This window comes from Arachis ipaensis, chromosome B2 (assembly GCF_059453495.1).
Source record: "Arachis ipaensis isolate K30076 ecotype BB chromosome B2, ASM5945349v1, whole genome shotgun sequence".
In the NCBI taxonomy this organism is placed as follows: Eukaryota; Viridiplantae; Streptophyta; class Magnoliopsida; order Fabales; family Fabaceae; genus Arachis; species Arachis ipaensis.
The window spans coordinates 110353362-110376518 of NC_142437.1; the positions used below are offsets into that span (position 1 = coordinate 110353362).

General features: G+C 35.4%; 2 protein-coding genes across 3 annotated transcripts; one reads left to right on the forward strand and one right to left on the reverse strand.

Annotated features, from left to right (window-relative positions):
* Window positions 1-838: 838 nt before the first annotated feature.
* Window positions 839-10851, reverse strand: APTX (APRATAXIN-like protein). 2 transcript variants are annotated; one of them, XR_015904863.1, is made up of 8 exons: window positions 10480-10851; window positions 8717-9678; window positions 7531-8200; window positions 7268-7438; window positions 6486-6785; window positions 5522-5584; window positions 2814-3652; window positions 839-1844 (listed from the first exon to the last, which is right to left on the reverse strand). XR_015904863.1 is itself a non-coding variant. In XM_016328497.3 (5 exons), the coding sequence occupies exons 1-5, from the start codon at window positions 10624-10626 to the stop codon at window positions 6462-6464; spliced, it is 2274 nt and encodes a 757-aa protein (XP_016183983.2). In that variant the 5' UTR covers window positions 10627-10851; the 3' UTR covers window positions 6189-6461. The 2 variants fall into 2 exon arrangements, 1 of the variants encoding a protein (XP_016183983.2); XM_016328497.3 differs by lacking the exons at window positions 839-1844; window positions 2814-3652; window positions 5522-5584 and having other exon boundaries at window positions 6189-6785.
* On the forward strand, window positions 1191-4985 carry LOC107625783 (pyruvate decarboxylase 2). Its single transcript, XM_016328495.3, has 6 exons — window positions 1191-1861; window positions 2738-2901; window positions 3025-3675; window positions 4044-4161; window positions 4258-4446; window positions 4556-4985. Exons 1-6 carry the CDS (start codon window positions 1337-1339, stop codon window positions 4724-4726), a joined length of 1818 nt encoding a protein of 605 aa, XP_016183981.1. The 5' UTR covers window positions 1191-1336; the 3' UTR covers window positions 4727-4985.
* Window positions 10852-23157: the final 12306 nt, after the last annotated feature.

A 23157-nucleotide genomic window follows, 5' to 3' on the forward strand; every position in this document is an offset into this window, starting at 1 on the left:
AATAATAATACATGAATAATAGAAAAATGTATAACAAATTGAACATGTTATAAATATAATTGTAAATATAATAATAAAATAATAATATTATAGCACATTGTGCAATTTGGATTGTATTGGATTGGTTATGAAAAGTAGATCCGACGATCCAATCTAACAATTTGCAAAAAATAGAATCAAATCAAATCCGAATTAGTGCGGTTTTAATCGGTTTTCGGTTTGGATCGGATTGGATGAGCGGTTTAATTTGAATCGGTTTGTATTTGAACACCCCTAACAAAGACGGAAAGACGGAGACTGAGAGACAGAAATTGAAAATAAATCTCAGTATTCTATTTGGTGTGAAGTGAGAGACAGAAATTGAAACAAAAATGAAATTCTAATTTAATTTGTATAAAGGGTAAAATTAGAATTAATTAATTGAAATAAAGGTGTTTTAAGTATAAAAAGTTATTAAAATTTCAGTCGTCTCTAAAAATTGTAGTCTCCTGTATTCCCACTTTTTGGAGGTACTGAAATATTAAAATTTTGAATACAAGATAAAAATTTTAGTACCAGTCTCTGAACCAACAAACATAATACTGAGTCTCACTCTTTCAATCTCTGTCTCAATACCTCAAAACAAACACTACAATAGATGTACAGAAAATCTTCACTATAATGAACTTCTCCTAAAACATAAAAATAATTACTAATTAGTAATTACACGTCTTTTACCGTGAATACCTCAAAATTAAACTCCTAATTAATAAGCTTTTGTTACTATGGGTCCCAAAATTACTAATAATAGTATCATGAAATGAAGGGTTTGACTAATAATATTTTCATTTGTATACAATTATGAAAATAATCATTAAATATTTAAGCAATTTAATGCAAAGATCAGACCCCTTTATATACAAAAAAAAAAAAAAAAAAAGAGTAAGGAAGTTACCAAATATGCGTTGGCAGTTTCTTCTTTCCCAAGCACTGTAAAAGGGAACAAGGTAGAAGACAATACTCCTGAAATCACTGCACCACGGCCATCACCAAAACAAAACCAAGAAACTCCAAAAAAACCGAATACCGCCCCTTGTAATGCCATTTCCATCTCTCATCCCACTGTCTTTTTCATACCACTTTCCCAAGTAACACTACAACTACGTACAGACATACACCCTTATATATAAATTCCCCTCTCATCATTTTCCACAACACAACACAAAACAAATTCACCAAATCAAATCTCCAAATCCCTTCAGAATCATTCTTCTGTTAGAGACAAGTATTCCATTCGAATCGATATAGTTCAGTGGTAAAGCATTTGATATTGAGACGGTTTGTTATTTACCAAGGAATGGACGCAATGTTAGGATCCTTAGATGCATGCAAGCCAGCGTGCAACGACGTAGGATCCTTACCAAACGGCACCGTTTCAACAATCCAAGGCACACACTCTTCATCTCTCGTCACACCCTGCGACGCCAACCTAGGCCGCCACCTGGCACGGAGGCTGGTCGAGATTGGCGTCACGGACGTTTTCTCCGTCCCCGGCGACTTCAACCTGACGCTCCTCGACCACCTGATCGCCGAGCCCAACCTCAACGTGATCGGGTGCTGTAACGAGCTCAACGCCGGGTACGCAGCGGACGGGTACGCGCGGAGCCGGGGCGTGGGCGCGTGTGTGGTGACGTTTACCGTTGGAGGATTGAGCGTGCTGAACGCGATCGCCGGAGCGTACAGCGAGAACTTGCCGGTGATATGTATCGTCGGGGGACCGAACACGAATGACTATGGGACCAACCGGATCTTGCATCACACCATTGGCTTGCCGGATTTCACCCAGGAGCTTCGCTGCTTCCAAACTGTTACTTGCTACCAGGTAAATCATTATTAATTAATTTAATAAATAATAGTAAGTACTGCAATTTTTTTTAATTAACTTCAAGGTTTTAGTTATCAACCATATTAAAAATACAACGAATTAAAGGTTCATTATAGGTATAAAATATCAAAAATGCTATTTGTATCTCAAACCAGCTATAAAAATCAGCTATATTCATTTTTAATATTTATTTTGTATTTTAGCGTACTAATATATTTTATATTAGTACGGTTGATATATAACATGTATGGATTATTTTTGTGTTTACTTACTGTCTTTGGTTAACTATATCATATAGTGATTTTTATTATCTAAATATTACCGCCATTCGAAAATGAAATGTTTCTATTATTTGTATCTTGAATACGTATTTGGAGACTGTGTGTGTCCGGATACAGTTGTTTAGATTCGTTATTTTTATTTTAATGGATTATAAAGAAATTAAAGCATTTGTTTAAAAAAAAGTTATAAAGTAAAATTTGACGTATTATGATTTGTGTGACATTATATGATTGCATCACTATGATTTTTTCTTCTTTGTTTATTATTATTTTTTAAGAAAAATGAAAACATGCCTCAATTTGAGTCATGATACTTTATTCTATGTTGATCACTCGTCCTTGTTTGAAGTCAAACGTTCTGGATGTCTAGTAGTGCTTTATTTTACTGAAAGACATTATATTATTGGCAATGCTTGATTATATATAGCATAATCTTTCCAGCATAGGTAGACTATTTTGTGATTTTTGTTTGGTTACAAATATGAAATTAAAGGGGTATTTGGGTTTGCATATATTATTATTATTATTCTTTGATGCTGAAATGTGAGCTTAATGTGTAATTACTAGTTTTTCTTATTGATTTTGATAATAGGCTGTGGTTAATAACCTGGAAGATGCTCATGAGATGCTTGACACTGCAATCTCAACCGCACTGAAAGAAAGCAAACCTGTTTATATCAGCATCAGCTGTAACTTGGCTGCAATTCCTCACCCCACTTTCAGTAGGGAGCCAGTTCCATTTTCATTGTCTCCAAAGTATGATTCTCATCTTCTTTACTTAATTTTATTTTATTTTTCTTTACCACTGAATTGCATCTTCTTTATGTTTAAGAAGATTGTAATGATCACTAATATATTTTCTTTTGATGAATTTCACAGATTGAGTAATCAAATGGGGTTGGAGGCAGCAGTAGAGGCTGCAGCTGACTTCCTAAACAAGGCAGTGAAACCGGTACTCGTCGGCGGTCCTAAGCTGAGAGTGGCCAAGGCTAGTGATGCCTTTGTTGAATTGGCTGATGCATGTGGCTATGCTTTTGGGGTGATGCCATCGGCTAAAGGACTAGTCCCTGAGAACCACCCTCACTTCATCGGAACATTCTGGGGCGCCGTGAGTACCTCATTCTGCGCCGAGATTGTAGAGTCTGCTGACGCATATTTGTTTGCTGGACCAATTTTCAATGACTACAGCTCAGTTGGGTACTCACTCCTTCTCAAGAAAGAGAAGGCCATCATTGTGCAGCCGGACCGGGTAGTGATCGGAAATGGACCTGCATTTGGATGTGTTCTGATGAAGGATTTCCTTAAGGCGCTTGCGAAGCGTCTTAAGCACAACAACACTTCATATGAGAACTATTACAGGATCTTTGTCCCTGATGGAAAGCCTATCAGCTCTGAACCAGGAGCACCTTTAAGAGTCAATATTCTGTTTCAACATATACAGAATATGCTGTCTAGTGAAACTGCTGTTATTGCTGAGACAGGGGATTCATGGTTTAACTGCCAAAAGCTGAAATTGCCAAAAGGATGTGGGTAAGTAGCTTCAAAACTGTGTCATAGTATGTCTCTACCTCAGTTATCATACTCTCTCTGGTTCAATAATAACTATCCACATTGATAAATGGTAAGTGCACACAAAAAATGCTTACAAAAATTGCTATCCGGTAACAAAATTATTATATCCACACAAAAAATCAACCACCAAATCAGCCACTGTGAATTTTTGTATATATTTAACTCATTTTTAATGTAAATTTTGTATTCTAACATGTATTCTATATGGTTAACTAATTTGGTACTGATCTTTATTGTACATGATTGATCTGATAGTTATTATTGGACGGAGGGAATAGTGTGGGAATAGTGTTTATAAGTTTTTAAGAAAGTTATGTTGATAACAGGTATGAGTTCCAAATGCAATATGGCTCAATTGGATGGTCTGTTGGTGCAACTCTTGGTTATGCACAGGCTGTGCCTGAGAAGAGAGTGATTGCTTGCATTGGTGATGGAAGCTTTCAGGTTTGTCTTTGCATGATTTCTATCACAAGAAACTTGTTTTTTAACTTGAATTTATTATGGTGTTCTTATTATTGATTTTTGAATTCTATACATTAGGTGACAGCTCAGGATGTGTCTACAATGCTGAGATGTGGGCAGAAGACCATAATCTTCCTGATAAACAATGGTGGATACACCATTGAAGTTGAAATCCATGATGGACCATACAATGTGATCAAGAACTGGAATTACACTGGCTTGGTTGATGCAATCCACAATGGTGAAGGAAAATGCTGGACCACTAAGGTGAGGCCCTTAACATAAATTCAACATTGTTGTCAAAACTTTGAATAATTCTATTCGACTTGAAAATATATTTGATATATTGATTAATGTAATAATGTTTTTGATACAGGTCACATGTGAAGAGGAGCTTGTTAATGCAATTGAAACAGCAACAGGAGCAAAGAAGGATTGCTTTTGCTTCATTGAGGTGATTTGTCACAAGGATGATACAAGCAAAGAATTGCTTGAATGGGGTTCTAGGGTTTGTGCTGCCAATAGCCGTCCACCAAATCCTCAGTGATCCTTTCTATCAAGTTGAGATTTTCTTTAGGAGATGCTTCTACATGAGAGGAATTTTTTTCTTGATTTTAAATGGCTTATAAATATAATGAGCATTTTATATAAGTGAGTGGATAGGACTAGCTTGTTTCTATGTAAATTCATTCATCTAAGTTAAAATCATTCTGCTGCGGGTTTCTTTTTAGCTGCAATGCTTCTGAATCATTATTATGTAGAGCATCTTTTATGTTTCAATAAAGAAAATTTAGTGTTTTACTTGCTTTCGAAGTTTCAATTATAATCACTATTTTCTTTGTTCTTAATAACTCTTTAACCGTTTATGTAATATTGTTAATTTCAAATATTCATCTTATGTGACAGAAGAATTACATTGTAGGCAAGTTCAATCTTTATCTTAAAACTATACATATTAATTATTCATCATTAGATCAATTCAAGTGTCTTAGCTTAGGTCCGTTATTTATGCAAAAGTGTTCAATATGTACTGTGTTAAAAATAATTGAGGACTTAGAAACCCTTTTTTTTTAGTATTCATCAACCTCCACTCCTGCAGATTAAAAATGAGTAGCATTATTTTACTTGTCTCTTCATTCTACGTCGTTGGATTCCCTGACGTCAGAAGTTCAATTTCAATTTTCAAGTAACATAAGAGGATCTGATTTTCTTCTATTTTAATTATTTATTACTTTCACAAATGGTGGACTTGGACTATTAGATGAAAAAGGGAATAATAATAATAATAATAATAATAATAATAATAATAATAATAATAATAGCAGTTACAAGTGTCACCGACCTTTTTGTGCACGGTATCTAAAGACAGCGACAGGTGTTGAGATGTTTCGCTTTAGCTGAACACCTGCACAACAGAAAATTACAAAATTCTTATTTTTCTCTGACACCCAACTTAAATAACAGATTTTTCAATTTCGTAAAAAAAAATGAATTTTCTGAAACTACAAACGTGACTCCCACTATTTGGTTGTTACTGCATGTATATTTTCACCATCAGAGATACCGATCATAAGTTCATTACAAGGGAGATTAAACCCTACCACTTGAAGGAGTTACATCATAATTATTATATATTAATTTATATTTATTAAAGTTACTAATTTAAAGAATATGTTTTACCGTGGCACCAACTAGAACGACAATGTCATAAGTGATTAACCGCAACTTAACTTTGATAAGGATGGATCTATGACTACATGAGGAGATTTAACAAGTCTACAAAAATTTGGGTGTTGTATGTTTAGATTATTTTATTATTATTTCTTCTATTTTAAATTTTTAATGACTGTATACCAAAATTACACACCTTTCTAGATGTTCAAATATAATTTGTCTAAAAAGAATAAATAAATAAATCTTGATAAAGCTAATGAGAAGAATCAAAAGTTGAATGTGCTTGTCTAGCCCAAATCAGTTCTCGAAGCAACAAAACAAAAGGGAACATTAACTTTGCACAAAACTTCTCCACAACATTGTTAATGATAACTACTGTATATTAATTTGAGAAAATTCAAGCCGTGTAATTTAGCCACTAATTAATATAAGGTGATCATGGGTAGATAAACTAGTTTGTCTTCTTTTCTCTTCGGATATATAGGCGGGAAACAAAAACAAAAAATCTACAATGCAATCCTCAATTATACACTGGAGTTTCCCCTAAAGTACCAAAAAGGATAACTCAATTAGTCTAGCATAGTAGCAATGTAAACAAAAGCTTGTCATTAGGGTTCAGCAGGTGCATGTACCAGACGTCCATTTTCAAGTAAGTAAGCAGGAAAAGGAGCTTTGCAGCTGCCAATATGCGATTTCAACCGGGGTATGTTTGGATGCGCACTTCTACATCTGTGGCACCTCAACTCCATGGACAACAGCTTATCATCATCTTTCAGTGTTGCTTTCCCGTGACTAGAGACCTCATCCATTACGTCTATCGAGTCGCGAAAGAAAGCAGTGTTGAATGAGTTCCAGTGCTTCTTGTTCTTCAAATGTTTTGAATCAAAGTCCTGGCTGATAACATGTAAATGCAGTTGTCGCATTGACGGAGCCTGGAGAAAAGAGAGACATCCATAAGGCTCAGCATGCATGTATAAAAGAGAGATTATCAGCTATGCAGCTCCTTAAAATTTTGGTTTTCATATAATAACCTAAAAAAATTGGAATAAAAAGCTTAAACAAAAGCATTCATGGGAGTTACTTGTAGATGCAACTTCTCCCCCAATACTAACAGGCTAACACATGGATGAGTAAATTTTATGAAAGCATATTTCTTCCACATTTTCAAAATATTCATTTTAACCATTTTCCTTGGTGAACCATCACTTCAAGTAGTCTATAGTCTATTACTAGTTCAATTTAACCACCTCTAAACTCAAAGACAGGATTCCTTTCTATTTTATTTTTTTTTTTGAAAATTGAGAACGTATTTGCCAATGTCATTCACGAACCAAGCCCCTGCGACTATATTTTACTTCCTATTTTGGGTGGATGGATAGGGGATAAACTAGTCTTTAATAAATACAGTGCATACTGAGTGATATCCAAGGCGAAAGACCAGTGAAGCATTCTCATCTAGGAACTTCCTGGCCCACTTTAAACCCACATCATGCATCTTCTTCAGCAACTGAATGTGTTCTTTCTGGACATCTTCCAGGCAATCAACTCCTCGGGTACGAGACAAAATGAGAACATGTTTCTTTGCCTGCAAAGCAATACAGTTCCTTCGTTAGCAGTGTCAAGCATGAAATGAAAAATGAAATAAGGAGGGAGAATAGGGATAGGGAATGTTTTGACCTTAGGATAGAGATCATTCAGAACAACAACATCCTCTGAAATCTCAAGCAAGTCATTTTTATGCTTCTCAGGATGCATAGCCATTTGATGAAGAGCTTGTGCCCATGATCCCCATGCCTTATTCATGCTCCCATCATTTCTTCTATGCTCCGAATCTACCCTTTCGTCTCTAGAATCAGAGCTCACTCCAAAACTATCCTGAATTCCCTTACATTTTTTGCTCTTCTCAGACCCATGATCGGCATCTCTCTTGGTCTTTTGATCAATATTTGTCAAATTATTTCTGGAATGACATTCAGATTTATCCTGCAATTTCAAAGCCTTTTTTACAATGTTTTCATTTTCTTCTCTAGATTGCCCTGCCTGGGTCCTCGTAATTGATGCAAAGCCTTCAAATAGGGAAGCATAAGCATCTTGAAGAATTTTGCATCCTTTTTCATAATCATTGTTAAGACAATTTGGTCTTTGAGGGTTCATATTAGGTCCAAGAACATGTATGACATGGGTTACACCCTCTGTAACAAACAAAGGAGAAGATGCAGGTAGAGGGACAACAACAGCATTTCCAGGTGAAAGAGATTTTGCTCTTTCTTTGGTTGCAGACTCCAGTTCAGGACCCGCAGCGTTAAAAATGGCTGCATTAACACCTCCACCACCAGGTTTTAACCGCCTGCAAAGGAGCATTCATTTGACAAAAAGGACATGTTAAAAATGGAAGTTCATGAGACAAAAATATACTCTATCAGAGTCAGTTACATGTTAATAAGATCGGAGTCTGTGGAAAAACAAGTCTATTTAAGAGATCCACATTATCAGGATGCATGCATTGGCAGTTGAATTGTGTTAGAAACTGAAGTTGCATAATACGTATTATGTAACTAAAAAACAAAATAATTCAGTAGATTCTTAATTGATATGTAAGCTTGATTCTAGATCTGATGATAACATTACACTTGATAGACATTTCATTGTGTGAGTTCAGACTTCAGATACCCAGAGAAAGTGGAAATTCTAACAAATGCAACAGGGCTTGCCATCTAACATTCATCGTCGTCTAACATATGCATATGGGTGAGAGTTATCTTCTAATGAGTTTGTTTACTACAGATCTACTTCAATTAGATGGATTCATCTTACAACAAAATTCTCAATTATGTTCCGATAAACTGAAATAATAGAATCTTACCAGTTGGCAGCATTAGCTATGACATTACAGTTTAAACCTCCTGTAGAATGAAGTTTAGTAATGTCACCGACGTGGGTAAGAAACTTTTGGGTATCAATGTGTTTTTCAGATGCTTTGGCTTTAACTAAGGAAAGAATCTTTGATTTATGAGTCAAATCAACCAGCACAAGTCTAGCATTGCCAAGCTTAGCTGTAAACTCCGCAACCTTCTCAACAATAATATCAGCTGCCTTTTCATAATTGAATTGGAAATCAGATGTTGAAATAGATGGAAATGCCAGAGTGGGAGCATCATCCAGAGAAACTCGACTGGCATGGGAACCATCGAAGGCCACTTCCTGGCTTTCTCCTTCCTTTGACTCTAAGTTGGGATTATCTAGAATTGGGGATGCCATTTCTACATCTTTGTGGAAATAATCATTTTTTCCAGGATTTTGGGACGTAGTGTCTCCACTTCCATCAGGTCTTGCTGCTGCATCAGGGGCTGGCACCTTTTTGAGGAACTTCATTATACCAACTTGAACTTTTGAATCTGGATTTTTCTGGCCAAAGCAGCCACGTGGGAGGTTATCCAGTGGCCCAAGTGAGCCGTATGTATTAATGGCACCTTTGACATCACTCTCACTCTGACAAAATGTTATCCGGCTATAGCCTTCGCTTAATTTGGGCAGCTCTTTCTTTTGAAGCATTCTATTCACAACTGCTGCAGCTTTTCCACCCTGAAGGTTTCCTTCATGGCCAGTCCGTTTAACGGATCGAGAAATACAAAGTTTAGCAGGAAGATCAAGCACAACTGCATGCACATCGATTTTGTGCACATCACCTAGCTTTACGAATTCGGAGCGCTGCTCTCTGTCAAGATTGCACCTATCAATAAACACACTCTTATCATCCTTCAATGCACTAGCTGCACTGCTCAGACATTGAGCTTTACTTCCTGCTTTACCATTTCCAATGGTATCCTGAAAGGCATTATAACCTACATTAGATCAAATCCAAAACTCGATACAGGTCATAAGGGGTTCAAAGTAATGGGCAATCATTGGCAGTAACAGCTGCTCTGCTCACAAAGCAAAACTGTCTAAACCTCACTCTCCTCCCGTTGCACAATGGGCTACTCTTTTTGAGCTTAACAACTAATTAAGATCTCTTAAATTAATAAGTTCTCAAGGGTACAGATCATCATTATATAATTGATAAAAGAAGCACTGATTAACCAGAAGCAGTCTTACTACCTGTGTGGATAACACCACTTACAACACCCCCTCCCTCCTCTTTTCTGAATATCAAGAGTCACATTTTTAACATTTTGCCCTATTTGAGAATAGAATTCATTACGTCTCAAAAAGCCATTTTTTAGTTCATCATGAGAAGTTAAAATATCTAATTTCTCAAGAAAAGCACTTCTTGAAACACACAAAGCAACAATCCTTAAGGGCTTAAATAAGTTGTTTAACACCCTCCTTCCCCCTCCCCCTCCCCCCCTCCCCCCTCCAAAAAAAAAAAAAAAAAAACCCTCACTAATGGGAGTTTATCAATTGATTTTATGCCAGCCACATTTAGACATTGTTAAATAAATTTACCACCCTGAACGTACCCTTAAGCTCGCGCATTTGTTTTGCCCATCAATATCCAATGCTATATTAAGCCCCTATAAGTTACTAGCTAAAAATACCGAAAAACTGAAAGGTGAAAGTGAAACCCAGTGAGGCATTTCATCAAACAGGTAAAAGGCGGAGGCAAAGAAAGAAGGAAGAAAAAACCTGGCAAACGCGAATCCAAGGGCGAGTTGAAGAACGCATCACTTCTTCACAGAAAGTTGATTTGCCACTTCCCGGTGCTCCCACTAAAATGACCAAAATGGTCTTTCCCTCTTTGGGGCGAGAAGCTTCGTCGACGTCCATGTCCATCTTCGCAAAAACTCGATCGTTTCTCCTCTTGAGATGTCTTCAGTTGTAAGTGATCGAAAAAGCATGAAGCGAGCAACTCCTTTGCGTCGTGTTATGCGGCAATTAGAGGATGTTTACCTCACGTGCCAGTTTCGGAGTCTTGAGCCTTGTGTATGTGCCACGCGAAAAGAGTAACCTTTTTTGGATCAATAATGTTCCCAATCCTGTAATTTCCTTATCCAAGTTTAACCAAGTTATTTTGCTCTCCATGCGTCACCTTTTAACGTAAACATTTTTAAATTGAATGTAATTGAATACAATTGCTAAATTTAGTATTGTTTATGAATACAATTTTTAATTTATTTGATATTATACAATAATTTTATTTTAGTAATATTCTCGATTCATTCTAAATACAAGTGTTTCTAAATTTAAATTTATATAATAGACAAATTTCGATTCATTTATTGTTAAACAATAATTTTATTATAATAGTATTTTGGTTTATTTTACAGTTTATGTGTGTTATTGATGAACAATTTATCCCAAGAAATTGGAATCACTTTTAAGACACTAAAAAAAACTGAAAAATTCTACAAAGATTATTCTAAACTTGCTGGTTTTTCTACGAAAATAAAGAACGCCACTTGAAAGGAAGATGAAATTAAGAATAAACTAATTACATATAGTATAGAGGGGAAGTGAAAATCTAAACTCTCCAACTCTGAAGACAAACTCCTCAGCTGTCCAACTAGGATTTATGTATATATATTGAAGGACGTTGGTTTTTGGATAATTTCTAAAGTTCTAAATCATTCACACTTTTGCTGTCCAAATCGAGTAGAGATGCTTAAACATCACAGGGAGCTAAGCATGTTTGTGCGTCGCACCATTGAAAACAATGAGGAAGTCGGAATCAGACTGAGTAAAACATATCAGTCATTTATAGCAGCAGCGGGCAGTCATTGCGAACTAAGTTTTATTGAAAAAGATGTTAAAAATTACATTACAAGGGAAGTACGAAATATTTTCGAACAAGATGATGCCAAAGAATTTGGGAAGTACTTATTAAGAATGAAAGAGAAGAATCAAAATTTCTTTTTTGAGCTTAACCTGGAAGCTGATCAGTCTATCAAAAACGCATTTCGGGCTGATACAAGACACAGGACTGCATTGAGTATTTTGGAGATTTTGTTTTATTTGATACCACTTACAACACAAACAGGTATTCGATTTACTGCGATATAGTTTTCAGTTCATAGAGCTAAAACTTTCGGTTCATAACTGTTGTTGGTGTCCATTTTTTCAGGTACAATATGGTTTTTGGTTTTTTTGTGGGTGTGAATCACCACAGTCAGTCGACACTTTTTTGATGCGCTTTGATGAAAAATGAGGACATCCAATTATTCAAATGGTTATTCGAATGTTAACTTCGTTGTATGGGAGGGAAGGCACCAAAAGGGATTCTTACCAATCAATGTGTATCGATGCAAAGGGCTATTGAGACCTGTATGCCAATAACAATTTACTGGTGGTGCATTTGGCATATCATGAAGAAGATCCCAAACAAATTAAATGACTACAAGCGATATGAAAAAATCAAACAAGAGATTAGTCATGTTGTTTGCAACTCGTTTACAAAAGACGCGTTTGACAGAAATTGGAATGATTTTCTCACAAAGTATGGTGTCAGAGGCAATAAATGGCTTTTAGGTAACCGTGGTTTCATTCGAATTAATTGATGTTGGGTAGATACATTTTGGTTCTTTTTCGCGTCTGATTTTTGAATTGTGTCCCATTTTGCAGAGCTATACGAAGATCGTCATTTATGGATTTCAATTTATCTCGATCACCACTTTTGGCCCGGGATGAGAAGCACCAAAGGAGCGAGAGCATGCATGCTTTTTTTTAACAAGTTTATCACACGCAATAGCTCCTTGATTCAATTTGTGAAGTAATATGATAATTGCCTAGGAAGTAGAGAGAGAGAGAGAGAGAGAGAGAGAGAGAGAGAGAGAGAGAGAGAGAGAGAGAGAGAGAGAGAGAGAGAGAATTTGATGCTGTAGATTTTCACACCGTAATACCGTGTGCAACAAAATCACCAATAGAGGCTTAATTTCAGCACGTGTATACTCACAAGAATTTTAGGGAAGTTCAAGCATAATTCAGAGGAAAAGTGAATTGCATCACAAGATCAACGTATTCCACTCTAGGTTTTACAGCATATGAAGTTGTAAAGCAGGTTTCTAACTCAGCATTCAACAAGTTTGGTGTTACTTACGACGCAATATGACGCAAAGTAAAGTGCCAGTGCTTGTTGTTCGTGTCAAGGGGTATACTGTGCCGTCATTATCTGAGTGCCTTAAGTTTTGAGCGAGTAGATAAAGTGACACCGAAATATATATTGAAACGCTGGAGTAAGAACATAAAGAGGAGGCACACACATATCAAGAGCAGCCAAGACGGGTCTCTATTAGAGCCAAGAAGCAAGAGATTCGACGATTTGGTATTTCGGTCGCACAATATTTGCGAATTTGTGTCAGATTCTGAAGAGTTGACTGAAATTCTACACCGGGCTTTTGATAATGTCATGGCTAAGATGCAAGAATATCAAGCAAAAAGTAAAGGTAAATATTCGTTATCTCATGAAGACGCTACATTGAGTGATGTTAACAACCTTCAAAGCCTCCCATGTGTTAGAACAAGAGGACGTCCCAAGAATAGATTGGGATCAAAGGAAAAGAAAAATCTAGCTCTAAGCGAGGTAACATCGATTTGCTTTTGATTAGGGAAAAAAGCGTTTGTGCATTTTGCTAATATATGATTTTTTTTTCTTTTGCAGTTGAACCTTTTAAATGGTGGATCAATGATTCCATCAAGCTCTAGTCTTTATCATGCATAGGATATGAATTATTCTAGGGAGGACGATAGAAGTTTCGGTTTTTATTAACATAATTTTCGATTCCTGCATTACTGAAATTCGGTTCATTTGAGTTCTAGTCATATAATGTTTTCCCCTTTGATGAAAACGAGGGGCTTAACTTTTGATTTTGTGTTATGTTTTATTGAATAGTCACTTTTTAGTTTTTCAAATTGGTTTCTATAATTGTGTTGTAGTAAACAATTTTTTATTTGTGTTATGTTTTATTGAGTAGTCATTTTTTTATTTTTCAAATTAGCTCTTGCAATTGTGTTGTGGCAAACAGTTCTTAGAATACCTTTTTTCGATTCACTTAGTGTATAAATTTCGGTTCATTTTCTGTTTTTGTCGCTCTTGACGTTTGATAAATACATTCACTCCATTCAGTGTGAACCTAGATTCATTCAAATTCATTGAATACTGCCCAGATGTTTTCGACAAATAAATCAAAAAGAAATTAAGAAAAGATTTTCAAATAAATACATTAACATTTACAAGTTAAAGAAGTGTTTGCCTCTTTACAATTCCTTACAAAATAGTGTTAATTATAATTTTGGCAGACTGAACCTATTTACTTTCTATATCCCTAGATGAGAATTCGCAAAAAGGACTTGAGAGGGCAGCGAATGGCTTTGAGATTCTTATGGCTTCAGATGCCTCGATGACTTTGTCTCTCAATTTATTTACCTTGTCCAAGAGAATGGTTGGATCATATTTCTGCCTAAAAGCATCTACTTCTTCCTACAATTCAATTGAAGGAAATTACTTAATACGAACCCAGATGAAATAAGAAATGAATCGAAAATTACTAATGATACTTACTTGTTTAAAGTTTTTCCATTTGTATTTCCCTTTTTTTTTTTTATCTTTGTGGGATCAATTGTTCCAGCTATTTTATTACATATATTCCGCAATCATAACTAAGAAAGAAATAAGAAAGTAAAATATGATTAATAGGAGGAGAGACACAGAAAAGCACACTAAGACATATTAATAACAGTACTTTAGAAAAGAAATAATAATAGGAAGATTCATACGATTGTTGACCGGTGATCGAAATATACAGTATTTTAACGCTCTCTTCGTTGTCCACCAAAAATTCTGTCCTAGCATAGACCCTCATTTGGAATACTATTAAGCCTTGAAAAGGATATAAAAAGTGCACTTCTCAATGCTCAATCAGGCACAAAAAATGATTGATATAATTTTAATTAGAGCAATAATGGCTAGAAATAAAAGATAATTTACAACAAAAACACATCAAATCAATGTAAATAACTTACAACAAATTTATTTAGAATAATTCTTGTCTCAGGTATTTCTTTTTTCTTGATTAGGTCAAGCACATGGAAGGCCTTCTTGTGAGCATTACCAATCCACAACCACCAATAGCCTCCATGGAAAACTGGCACAAACAGCTGAAGTTTGAAAAAATGATAATATATTTCAGTCTAAATAATAGCAAATGACAGAATTATTAAAGAAGTTTTAGAAATCACAACTTACAAATGGATGGGATGCCAGTTTCTTCTTGTCAAGAAAAGGTAGGTAGTCCTTAAATTTACTGATGTGGTAGGCCTTTTTAGTGTTTGGATCACTGTATTCGTGCTCATGCTTCCCCAACATGAAATTCTACAAAATAAACTGAAATAAACTAATAAATGAACCAAATTACTTAAGAAATAACAAATTTGGTCAATACTTATCAGCAGCATCAAGTGAAACTCAATTAACACACAAATGAACCAAAACTAGTTTAGATATGAACAAGAAGTAAATAAGACTTAATCATCAATAAAAAACATCAAATTCATTTCTGGATTGAAATAAACAGCAATTAAACCAGAAAATGGACCGAAATTACTTAAGAAATAAAAAATTGGCTTACCACAATTTCTGGTGGGATGCAGTATATTTGTTTATCAAATCTGCGACATTTTTAGTTGTTAAGAATCATACACATTGTGGAGACCACCTATAGGAACAAAATTTATTACATATATGGGAATATAACTTTTTAGAATTAACAGAAAAATTGCTTTAGATTTGAATAAAAACTAACTATACAAATGAACCAAATAGACCACCTATGGGTATATAACCTATAGGACCACCTAAGTCAATTTACAAATGAACTGAAATTACTTCAGATTTGAACAAAAACTAACTATACAAATGAACGTAAATTAAACTAAGAAATGAACCTAAATTTGTTCAATACTTAACAGCAGCATCAAGTGAACCTCAGTCAATTTACAAATGAACCGAAATTGCTTAAAACTAACTATACAACCCCACATGAATAAGTTCAGCAAATTTAAGCGAAACCAAACCAAATGAACATAAATTAAAATAAGAAATGAACAATGGTAATGTAATAGCCGAAGAATTTACCATATTTTCTACATCATGTCCGGGTGTTAGAGACAAGAAGTGGCATTTACCCCCCTCTAAATGAGCTTTGTGGTCCAACTTGAAAATGGTTTCAAACTCATTGCTTGCCTCCTTTTTGTCGATCTTGACTTGCATCATCCACTAAAAATATTTCTCCCTCAACTCCTCTGTTATTTCTTTTCTTTCATCGGAGTCTTGAACTCTTCAGGGATGCTCAAACTCGGCTCGGCACTTGTTTCCTCTGCATATTTCAAGGCCACTATCACCCCAGCATCCATCACCACCTCTACCAACATTTCAAGTTGTGTTACTGTTCGTTGAGAGGTTAGCGGGCTTATGCCAAGTTGATGAGCGGATAATTTATACGCTTTTTGGCATTGTTTTTAGTATGTTTTTAGTAGAATCTGGTTACTTTTAGGGATGTTTTTAATAGATTTTGTGTTAAATTCATATTTTTGGACTTTACTATGAGTTTGTGTGTTTTTCTGTGATTTCAGGTATTTTCTGGCTGAAATTGAGGGACTTGAGCAGAAATCAGATTCAGAGGTTGAAAAAGGACTGCTGATGCTGTTGGATTCTGACCTCCCTGCACTCAAAGTGGATTTTCTGGAGCTACAGAACTCGAAATGGCGCGCTTCCAATTGCGTTGGAAAGTAGACATCCAGGGCTTTCCAGCAATATATAATAGTCCATACTTTGTCCAAGAATTGACGATGTAAATTGACGTTCAACGCTAGCTTTCTACCCAAATCTGACGTCCAGCGCCAGAAAAGGATCTAAAACCAGAGTTGAACGCCCAAACTGGCACAAAAACTGGCGTTCAACTCCACAAATGGCCTCTGCACGTGCAACACTTAAGCTCAGCCCAAACACACACCAAGTGGGCCCCAGAAGTGGATTTATGCATCAAGTACTTACTCATGTAAACCCTAGTAGCTAGTTTATTATAAATAGGACCTCTTACTATTGTATTTGACATCTTTGAACGCATTGTTCTTAGACCATGGGGGCTGGCCACACGGCCATGCCTGGACCTTCACTTATGTATTTTCATACGGTAGAGTTTCTACACTCCATAGATTAAGGTGTGGAGCTCTGCTGTTCCTCAAAGATTAATGCAAAGTACTACTGTTTTCTATTCAATTCTTCTTATTTCTCTTCTAAGATATCCATTCGCACCCAAGAACGTGATGAAGGTGATGATTATGTGTGACGCTCATCATCCTTCCCCCTTATGAACGCGTGCCTGACAAACACTTCTGTTCTACATGAATTAAGCTAGAATGAGTATCTCTTAGATCTCCTAACCAGAATCTTCGTGGCGTAAGCTAGAATGATGGCGGCATTCAAGAGAATCCGGAAGGTCTAAACCTTGTCTGTGGTATTCTGAGTAGGATTCAATAATTGAATGACTGTGACGAGCTTCAAACTCGCGATTGTTGGGCGTTAGTGACAGACGCAAAAGGAGGGCGAATCCTATTCCAGCATGATCGAGAACCGACAGATGAATAGCCGTGCCGTGACAGGGTGCGTGAGCATATTATTCACTGAGAGGAGGGGATGTAGCCACTGACAACGGTGATGCCCTTGCATAAAGCCAGCCATGAAAAGGAGTAAGATTGATTGGATGAAGATAGCAGGAAAGCAGAGGTTCAGAGGAACGAAAGCATCTCCATTCGCTTATCTGAAATTCCTATCAATGAATTACATAAGTGTCTCTATCCCTATTTTATTATTTATAATTCGAAAACCACATAATTATTTTATATCCGCCTGACTGAGATTTACAAGGTGACCATAGCTTGCTTCATACCAACAATCTCCGTGGGATTCGACCCTTACTCACGTAAGGTATTACTTGGACGACCCAGTGCACTTGCTGGTTAGTTGTATCGAAGTTGTGACAGACTGTAAAACTAGATCAGAGTATCTGGCCTAAGAAGCCATTACCAGAGATCACAATTTCGTGCACCACAAGTCCGAATGAAGGTACGTCATCTTCCCAATGGCGAGGACGGAGAGAACTACAATATGTCACATAAAAGTGTTTAAAATAATCAAAATGTATTATGATATAACATGAAAACTAATAAAAAGGATTCTAAGTAAAACTTACACATTAAGTGGAGCTTCTTGCTTGGATTGTCCTACCGAAGTTTCTTGGTAGGCTTACTGCTGGAGTTCCGGAGGGCAGCTGGATTAAACAGAAAAGAGTTCAATAACGAACCAAAATTATTATTATATACCATCAAAACTAATAAAAAATTTTTTAAGTAAAACTTACACATTAAATGGAGTTTCTTGCTCGAATTGCCCTGCCGAAGTTTCTTCTCGGTCTTGCTGTTGGGGTTTCGGAGGGAAGCTGGATTAAACAGAAAATTGTTTAATAATGAACCAAAATTATTTGTTATTATATAACATGAAAACTAATAAAAAGGATTCTAAGTAAAACTTACACATTAAGAGGAGCTTCTTGGTCCGATTGCCTTGCCAAATTTTCTTCGCAGGCTTGCTATTGCGGTTCCAGAGGGAAGCTGGATTAAACAGAAAAGTGTTCAATAATGAACCGGAATTATTATTATATAACTTGAAAACTAATAAAAAAGGATTTTAAGTAAAACTTACTTATTAACAAAAGCTTCTTCTATTTGTGTTTTCGAAGGGATAGAGGTAAATGTTTTTTTATTTTTTTTTTGTCTCTTCCACAAGAGAACTTGGAAGAGCCATTGCAATGAGAACTCTAATGAAGTTAAACAACAAAGGAGTTAATGTTGAATGATTAAAATAGAAAAGTAAATTGGAAATCTGTACATCGATTAGAATAGGAAAGTAAATTAAAAAACTCACATATCCAGAGGTTGAGACTGAATTTCTTCTCAAACCACAAGGATTTATTCTTCAAGATCAGCTACTGGGCTACTGGTAGTAAATAAAATTCCGTATCAGTAATTAAAAAAAATTATTACCTAAATTTAAAGGACCAACATAAGTATTTCAACTTACATAGTTGGGGATTGTAAACTCTGTTTTTTCTTTTTTTTATGCCATTTTTTCTTGTAAAAAATGTAACTGGGGATTTAGGGATTTTTTTTCTAATAAAAAATACAAAATTACAATCATCAACCAAGACATTATAATTAAAAGGAGAAGAAGTAAATAAATGTTAAGAGAAATTACTCAGCTTTGCCCGATGCATTTACAGACAGGTCCAAGCTCGTCTGGGTTTGAAACACAGGTTCACTTTCACTACCCAAATTTACAGTCGGCAGTCTAAGTAAAAAATTATATATTATTCAGTAAAACCAAATAAATTACATAAGGTTTTAGGAAAACTACTCAGCAGAGAAAGAAAAAAAATTTGTATAAGAAACTTAATCTTACGTCTGTGATAAATCATATCGCGCGTCCGTCGAGTCACGGTCATCTCTCTGTGTTTCATCCAGAGCAACATCTATTTTTGCAGCACCGTCAGTTTTTCTCTTCATTCTTTTTCTTTTTGTTTTTTTTTTTTACTAATCTCCTCTACTTTTTCGCTTCTGAAAATCAATACAAAAAATGTTGAGTTAAAATCAGGATGAATCTCAATTCAAGTAGAAATGAACCAAAATTTTAAATGATTTGAACATACAATCCATGTTCGAAAACAACCAGAGAAACAAGTAGCCAAGTAAAGCTCAGTTAATTCACAAATGAACTGAAATTATTTCAGATTTGTAAAAGTAGTCAAATAGAGTCAATCATCAACAAAAACACATCGAATGTGTACTGGTGACAAATATCAGAGCTGTAACTAACTTAATATGACACATGAACAATTTTCACCAAATCCAAGTGAAACTAAACCAAATGAACCTTAAATAAATGTAGAAATGAACCAAAATGATCAATACTTATACATCATCATGTGATCCTCAATTAATTCACAAATAAACCGAAATTATTTCAAATTTGAACAAGCAGTAAAAAAGACTCAATCAATAAAAATAGAATATATATTTATAACAACAAAATAATCATTTTTGAATCTTACTCGTCTTTGGATTCAGTTTTACTTTCCGAATCCATCTGAACAATCTTTCTTTTTTTGCCTTCTTTCTTCGCCACCCTTTGTGGTTGTTTTTTTTTCTTTTGCGGTGTTTTCTCCATTTCTTCTTCTTCTTCTTCTTCTCTGCAACACATACAGAAAGTTTTGTAAAAATAATAATATAAAATTTTAAATAAATTGATAGTTTTTTATAAGTGATGGTGAGAAGTATACTAAGATTCAGAAAAAGTTTCTTCTTCCGAAGACGAATCCAAGATGACAAGTTTCTTTTTTTCTTTCTTCTTCTTTTCCTTCTTTTTTCCCCTTCTTTTTTTCCATCTCTTCCCTCCTCAATTCTGATCTTTTTATAGTTCCCTAAAACAGTAGTTAGCACAATAATTTAGAAGCATTCAAACCAAAGTTTTAAGGGAAATAATTTTTTTATTTACCATTTCATTAGTTGTTTCCTAAGCAATTCGCTCGACTAGCCTCCTCCATATCCAGTACGCCACCGATGGTGGTCCGGGAGCGTTATCTACTTCTAGATAAGGGAAATTCGTTTCATGAAAATATATTAACATTAACACAAAGACGCAGCCATCAACCGAAAGTTTGTTTCCTGCTCTCCTGGCTTTGATCCCCTTGATCAGGAAGCTCAGCACATGAGACACCCAATCCCATTGTCGGACCGTGTCTACATGAAGGGCATGCGGCTTATGGATCGGGGAGACGATGCTTATTGTTGTCGGCAACAAGAAGCATTTATGGATGAAGACAACGAAAGTCGTCTTGAATTTCAGCAACTTTTTCTCCCCTTGAACACTTATATCAATCACAGATTTTGTCAAAGATGCCAAAGTAGCACTTTTGAAGCTTTCAACAATCTCATTCTATTGCTCATTCAGTTTCCTGTATGTAACTTTTTCAGGAAATTGATCCCCTATAATATTTTAATATAAATAAATTAGTTAAAAAGGCTGAATTCATTTTCTGTATCCAAATGAACTTCAAATAAACTAAGGAATGAACTGAAATTACTTAAGGAAAAATAAAATGTAAAAGATAAAAAGTATAATATCCCCAAAATTTATGCCTATCGCATCTCTTATCTTGGCAGGGGTTATATAGATTTTGCTATAGCGAGTGTCCAAGAATCCATGATAGAGATCATAGGACAGAATCAATTCCCTCAAGAGTTTGTGCAAGACATTCAATTCTGGAATATGTCTCAGCGCACTGAATTCCATTTCTTCAACAATAGTTTTCTTTTCTTCACTCAATTCAGTGAACACTTTGGCTATCGATCTTGTTGAACATCTCAAATCGTGAGTTTTCTGCAAGGATTTGAAATAATATGTTATGATATATTTATAATACAAAAATAGAGTTGATTTAATGTGTATATGTTTAGATTATAATGCGGCTTCTCCGTTTTTGAGATGGTCATCTTTTTCATTTTTATTGTAAGAAACAAAAAATTTGATCAATACTTAACAGATGAACCTCGCTCAGTTCACAAATGAGTCAAATTTAATTCAAATTTGGTGAATACTTAATAGTAGTATCAAGTGAACCTAACTTAATTCACAAATGAACCGAATTTGGTTTATATTTGAACAAAAAGTTATAAACATTCAATCAGCAAGAAAAACACATTTCAATTTATTTCTGCATACAAATGAACTCAATTAAACTAAGAGATGAACCGAATTTCTTAAGGAATAATAAATTTGGTGAATACTTAACAGTAGTATCAAGTGACCCTAACTCAATTCACAGATGAACCGAATTTGGTTCAAATTTGAATAAACCATCATAAACATTCAATCAGCAAGAAAAACATATTTCAATTCATTTCTGCATGTAAATGAACTCAATTAAACTAAAAGATGAAATGAATTATTTATTAGAACTAATAAACTAAGAACGCAGTTTCATTTGATCCCTAGTTACGGAGAAAAACAAGCAAAAATAAAATCAGAGAAACTCGATCTACTAAATGAACGAACTCAATCCACTAAACCTTAAATCGAACTAGAAGAAACGCGAGAAATTAATTGAACATAATAACAATAGTTTTCTAAGTACCTTGCGGAATCTTTGATCTTGTTTTTATATATTTTTTGTTGATCAATTCAAATGCTCCACCCAATTCTGCAGTAGTTTTCACAGACAATTTGAATGATTTTTGAGAGATTTTGAGAGGAATTTGAAATTTCTTTGTTGTAGTTTCGAGTTGGAAAAACAAATATTTTTTCATATTCTAGCGCGAATTGAATTGGTAACGTTTGGGGGTTTCCGGCGCATGTAACACGCATCTCATTAATGAGAGTGGATTTTTTTTTTGTATTGGGCCTGCTTGGTTGAACTTGGATACAAAAATGCTTGGATGTGTAGCCCAACTATTTTTGGATAGAGAGAGAAAATCAGACGAAACAAGGTAAAGATGGATTAAATCATTAACGTAGTCTCTCATGTTCACGATTTTTACTATTTTAGTCTCTTAAATTTAAAATTGGATAAATATCATGTTTGGCCTTTGATCTTTTCCTCATGAGACATAACACACCCTAATCATCCTTAAACCTCATCCAAAACCCCATCTACTAACAAAAATGGACAAAACAACCTCTACAACCGGATGACAAATGATTGTCAGTCTGATTGAGGTTGAAGTGTCAAAATGTCAGTGCCAAGAGTCAGGTCCTTGGGTTGGAGGGACTAAAAACCCCCCTTTTTAACATCTTTCTCTTCTTCTTCATCCTCCTCTTCTTCTCCTCCATTTTCTTCCTCTTCTTCTTCTCTTTTCTCTTTGCATCTCCATCTTTATCACCATCATCATTGAGCTTCATCTTCCCCACTGCCACCGTGGTTTCCTCTTCTTCCTCCTCTTCTTCTAGCCCTAAATCACCACCCTAAACCACCTTCCATCGGATCAGTCCCGAAATTTCCACGGAAATCCCTGCCATGATGCCGTGCCTAATCCAAATTGCCTCCCATCCAAATCTCTCCTCCGCCAGGGACACCCCCAGTTCCAGGCTTAGCATCGACTATAAGAAAAATGCTGAGTACCGTCGGATTCATCAAATAAATCTGATGGTAATCAATTTACCATCGCAAAAAATCGAACGGTATAAACCTTGCTAGTAAATGTCTACCATTGAATTTATTTTGTCTGACGGTAATGTTGGTGCCAAAAAATGTTGTTCCACGC

Coding starts and splice junctions, on each gene's coding strand:
- APTX (XM_016328497.3), bottom strand. CDS start 10,626: ATGGACATGGACGTCGACGAAGCTTCTCGCCCCAAAGAGGGAAAGACC. Junction 9,679..10,479: donor CTTGGATTCGCGTTTGCCAG/GTTTTTTCTTCC, acceptor AATGCCTTTCAG/GATACCATTGGAAATGGTAA. Junction 8,201..8,716: donor ATAGCTAATGCTGCCAACTG/GTAAGATTCTAT, acceptor GCTCCTTTGCAG/GCGGTTAAAACCTGGTGGTG.
- LOC107625783 (XM_016328495.3), top strand. CDS start 1,337: ATGGACGCAATGTTAGGATCCTTAGATGCATGCAAGCCAGCGTGCAAC. Junction 3,676..4,043: donor AAATTGCCAAAAGGATGTGG/GTAAGTAGCTTC, acceptor TGTTGATAACAG/GTATGAGTTCCAAATGCAAT. Junction 4,162..4,257: donor TTGGTGATGGAAGCTTTCAG/GTTTGTCTTTGC, acceptor TCTATACATTAG/GTGACAGCTCAGGATGTGTC.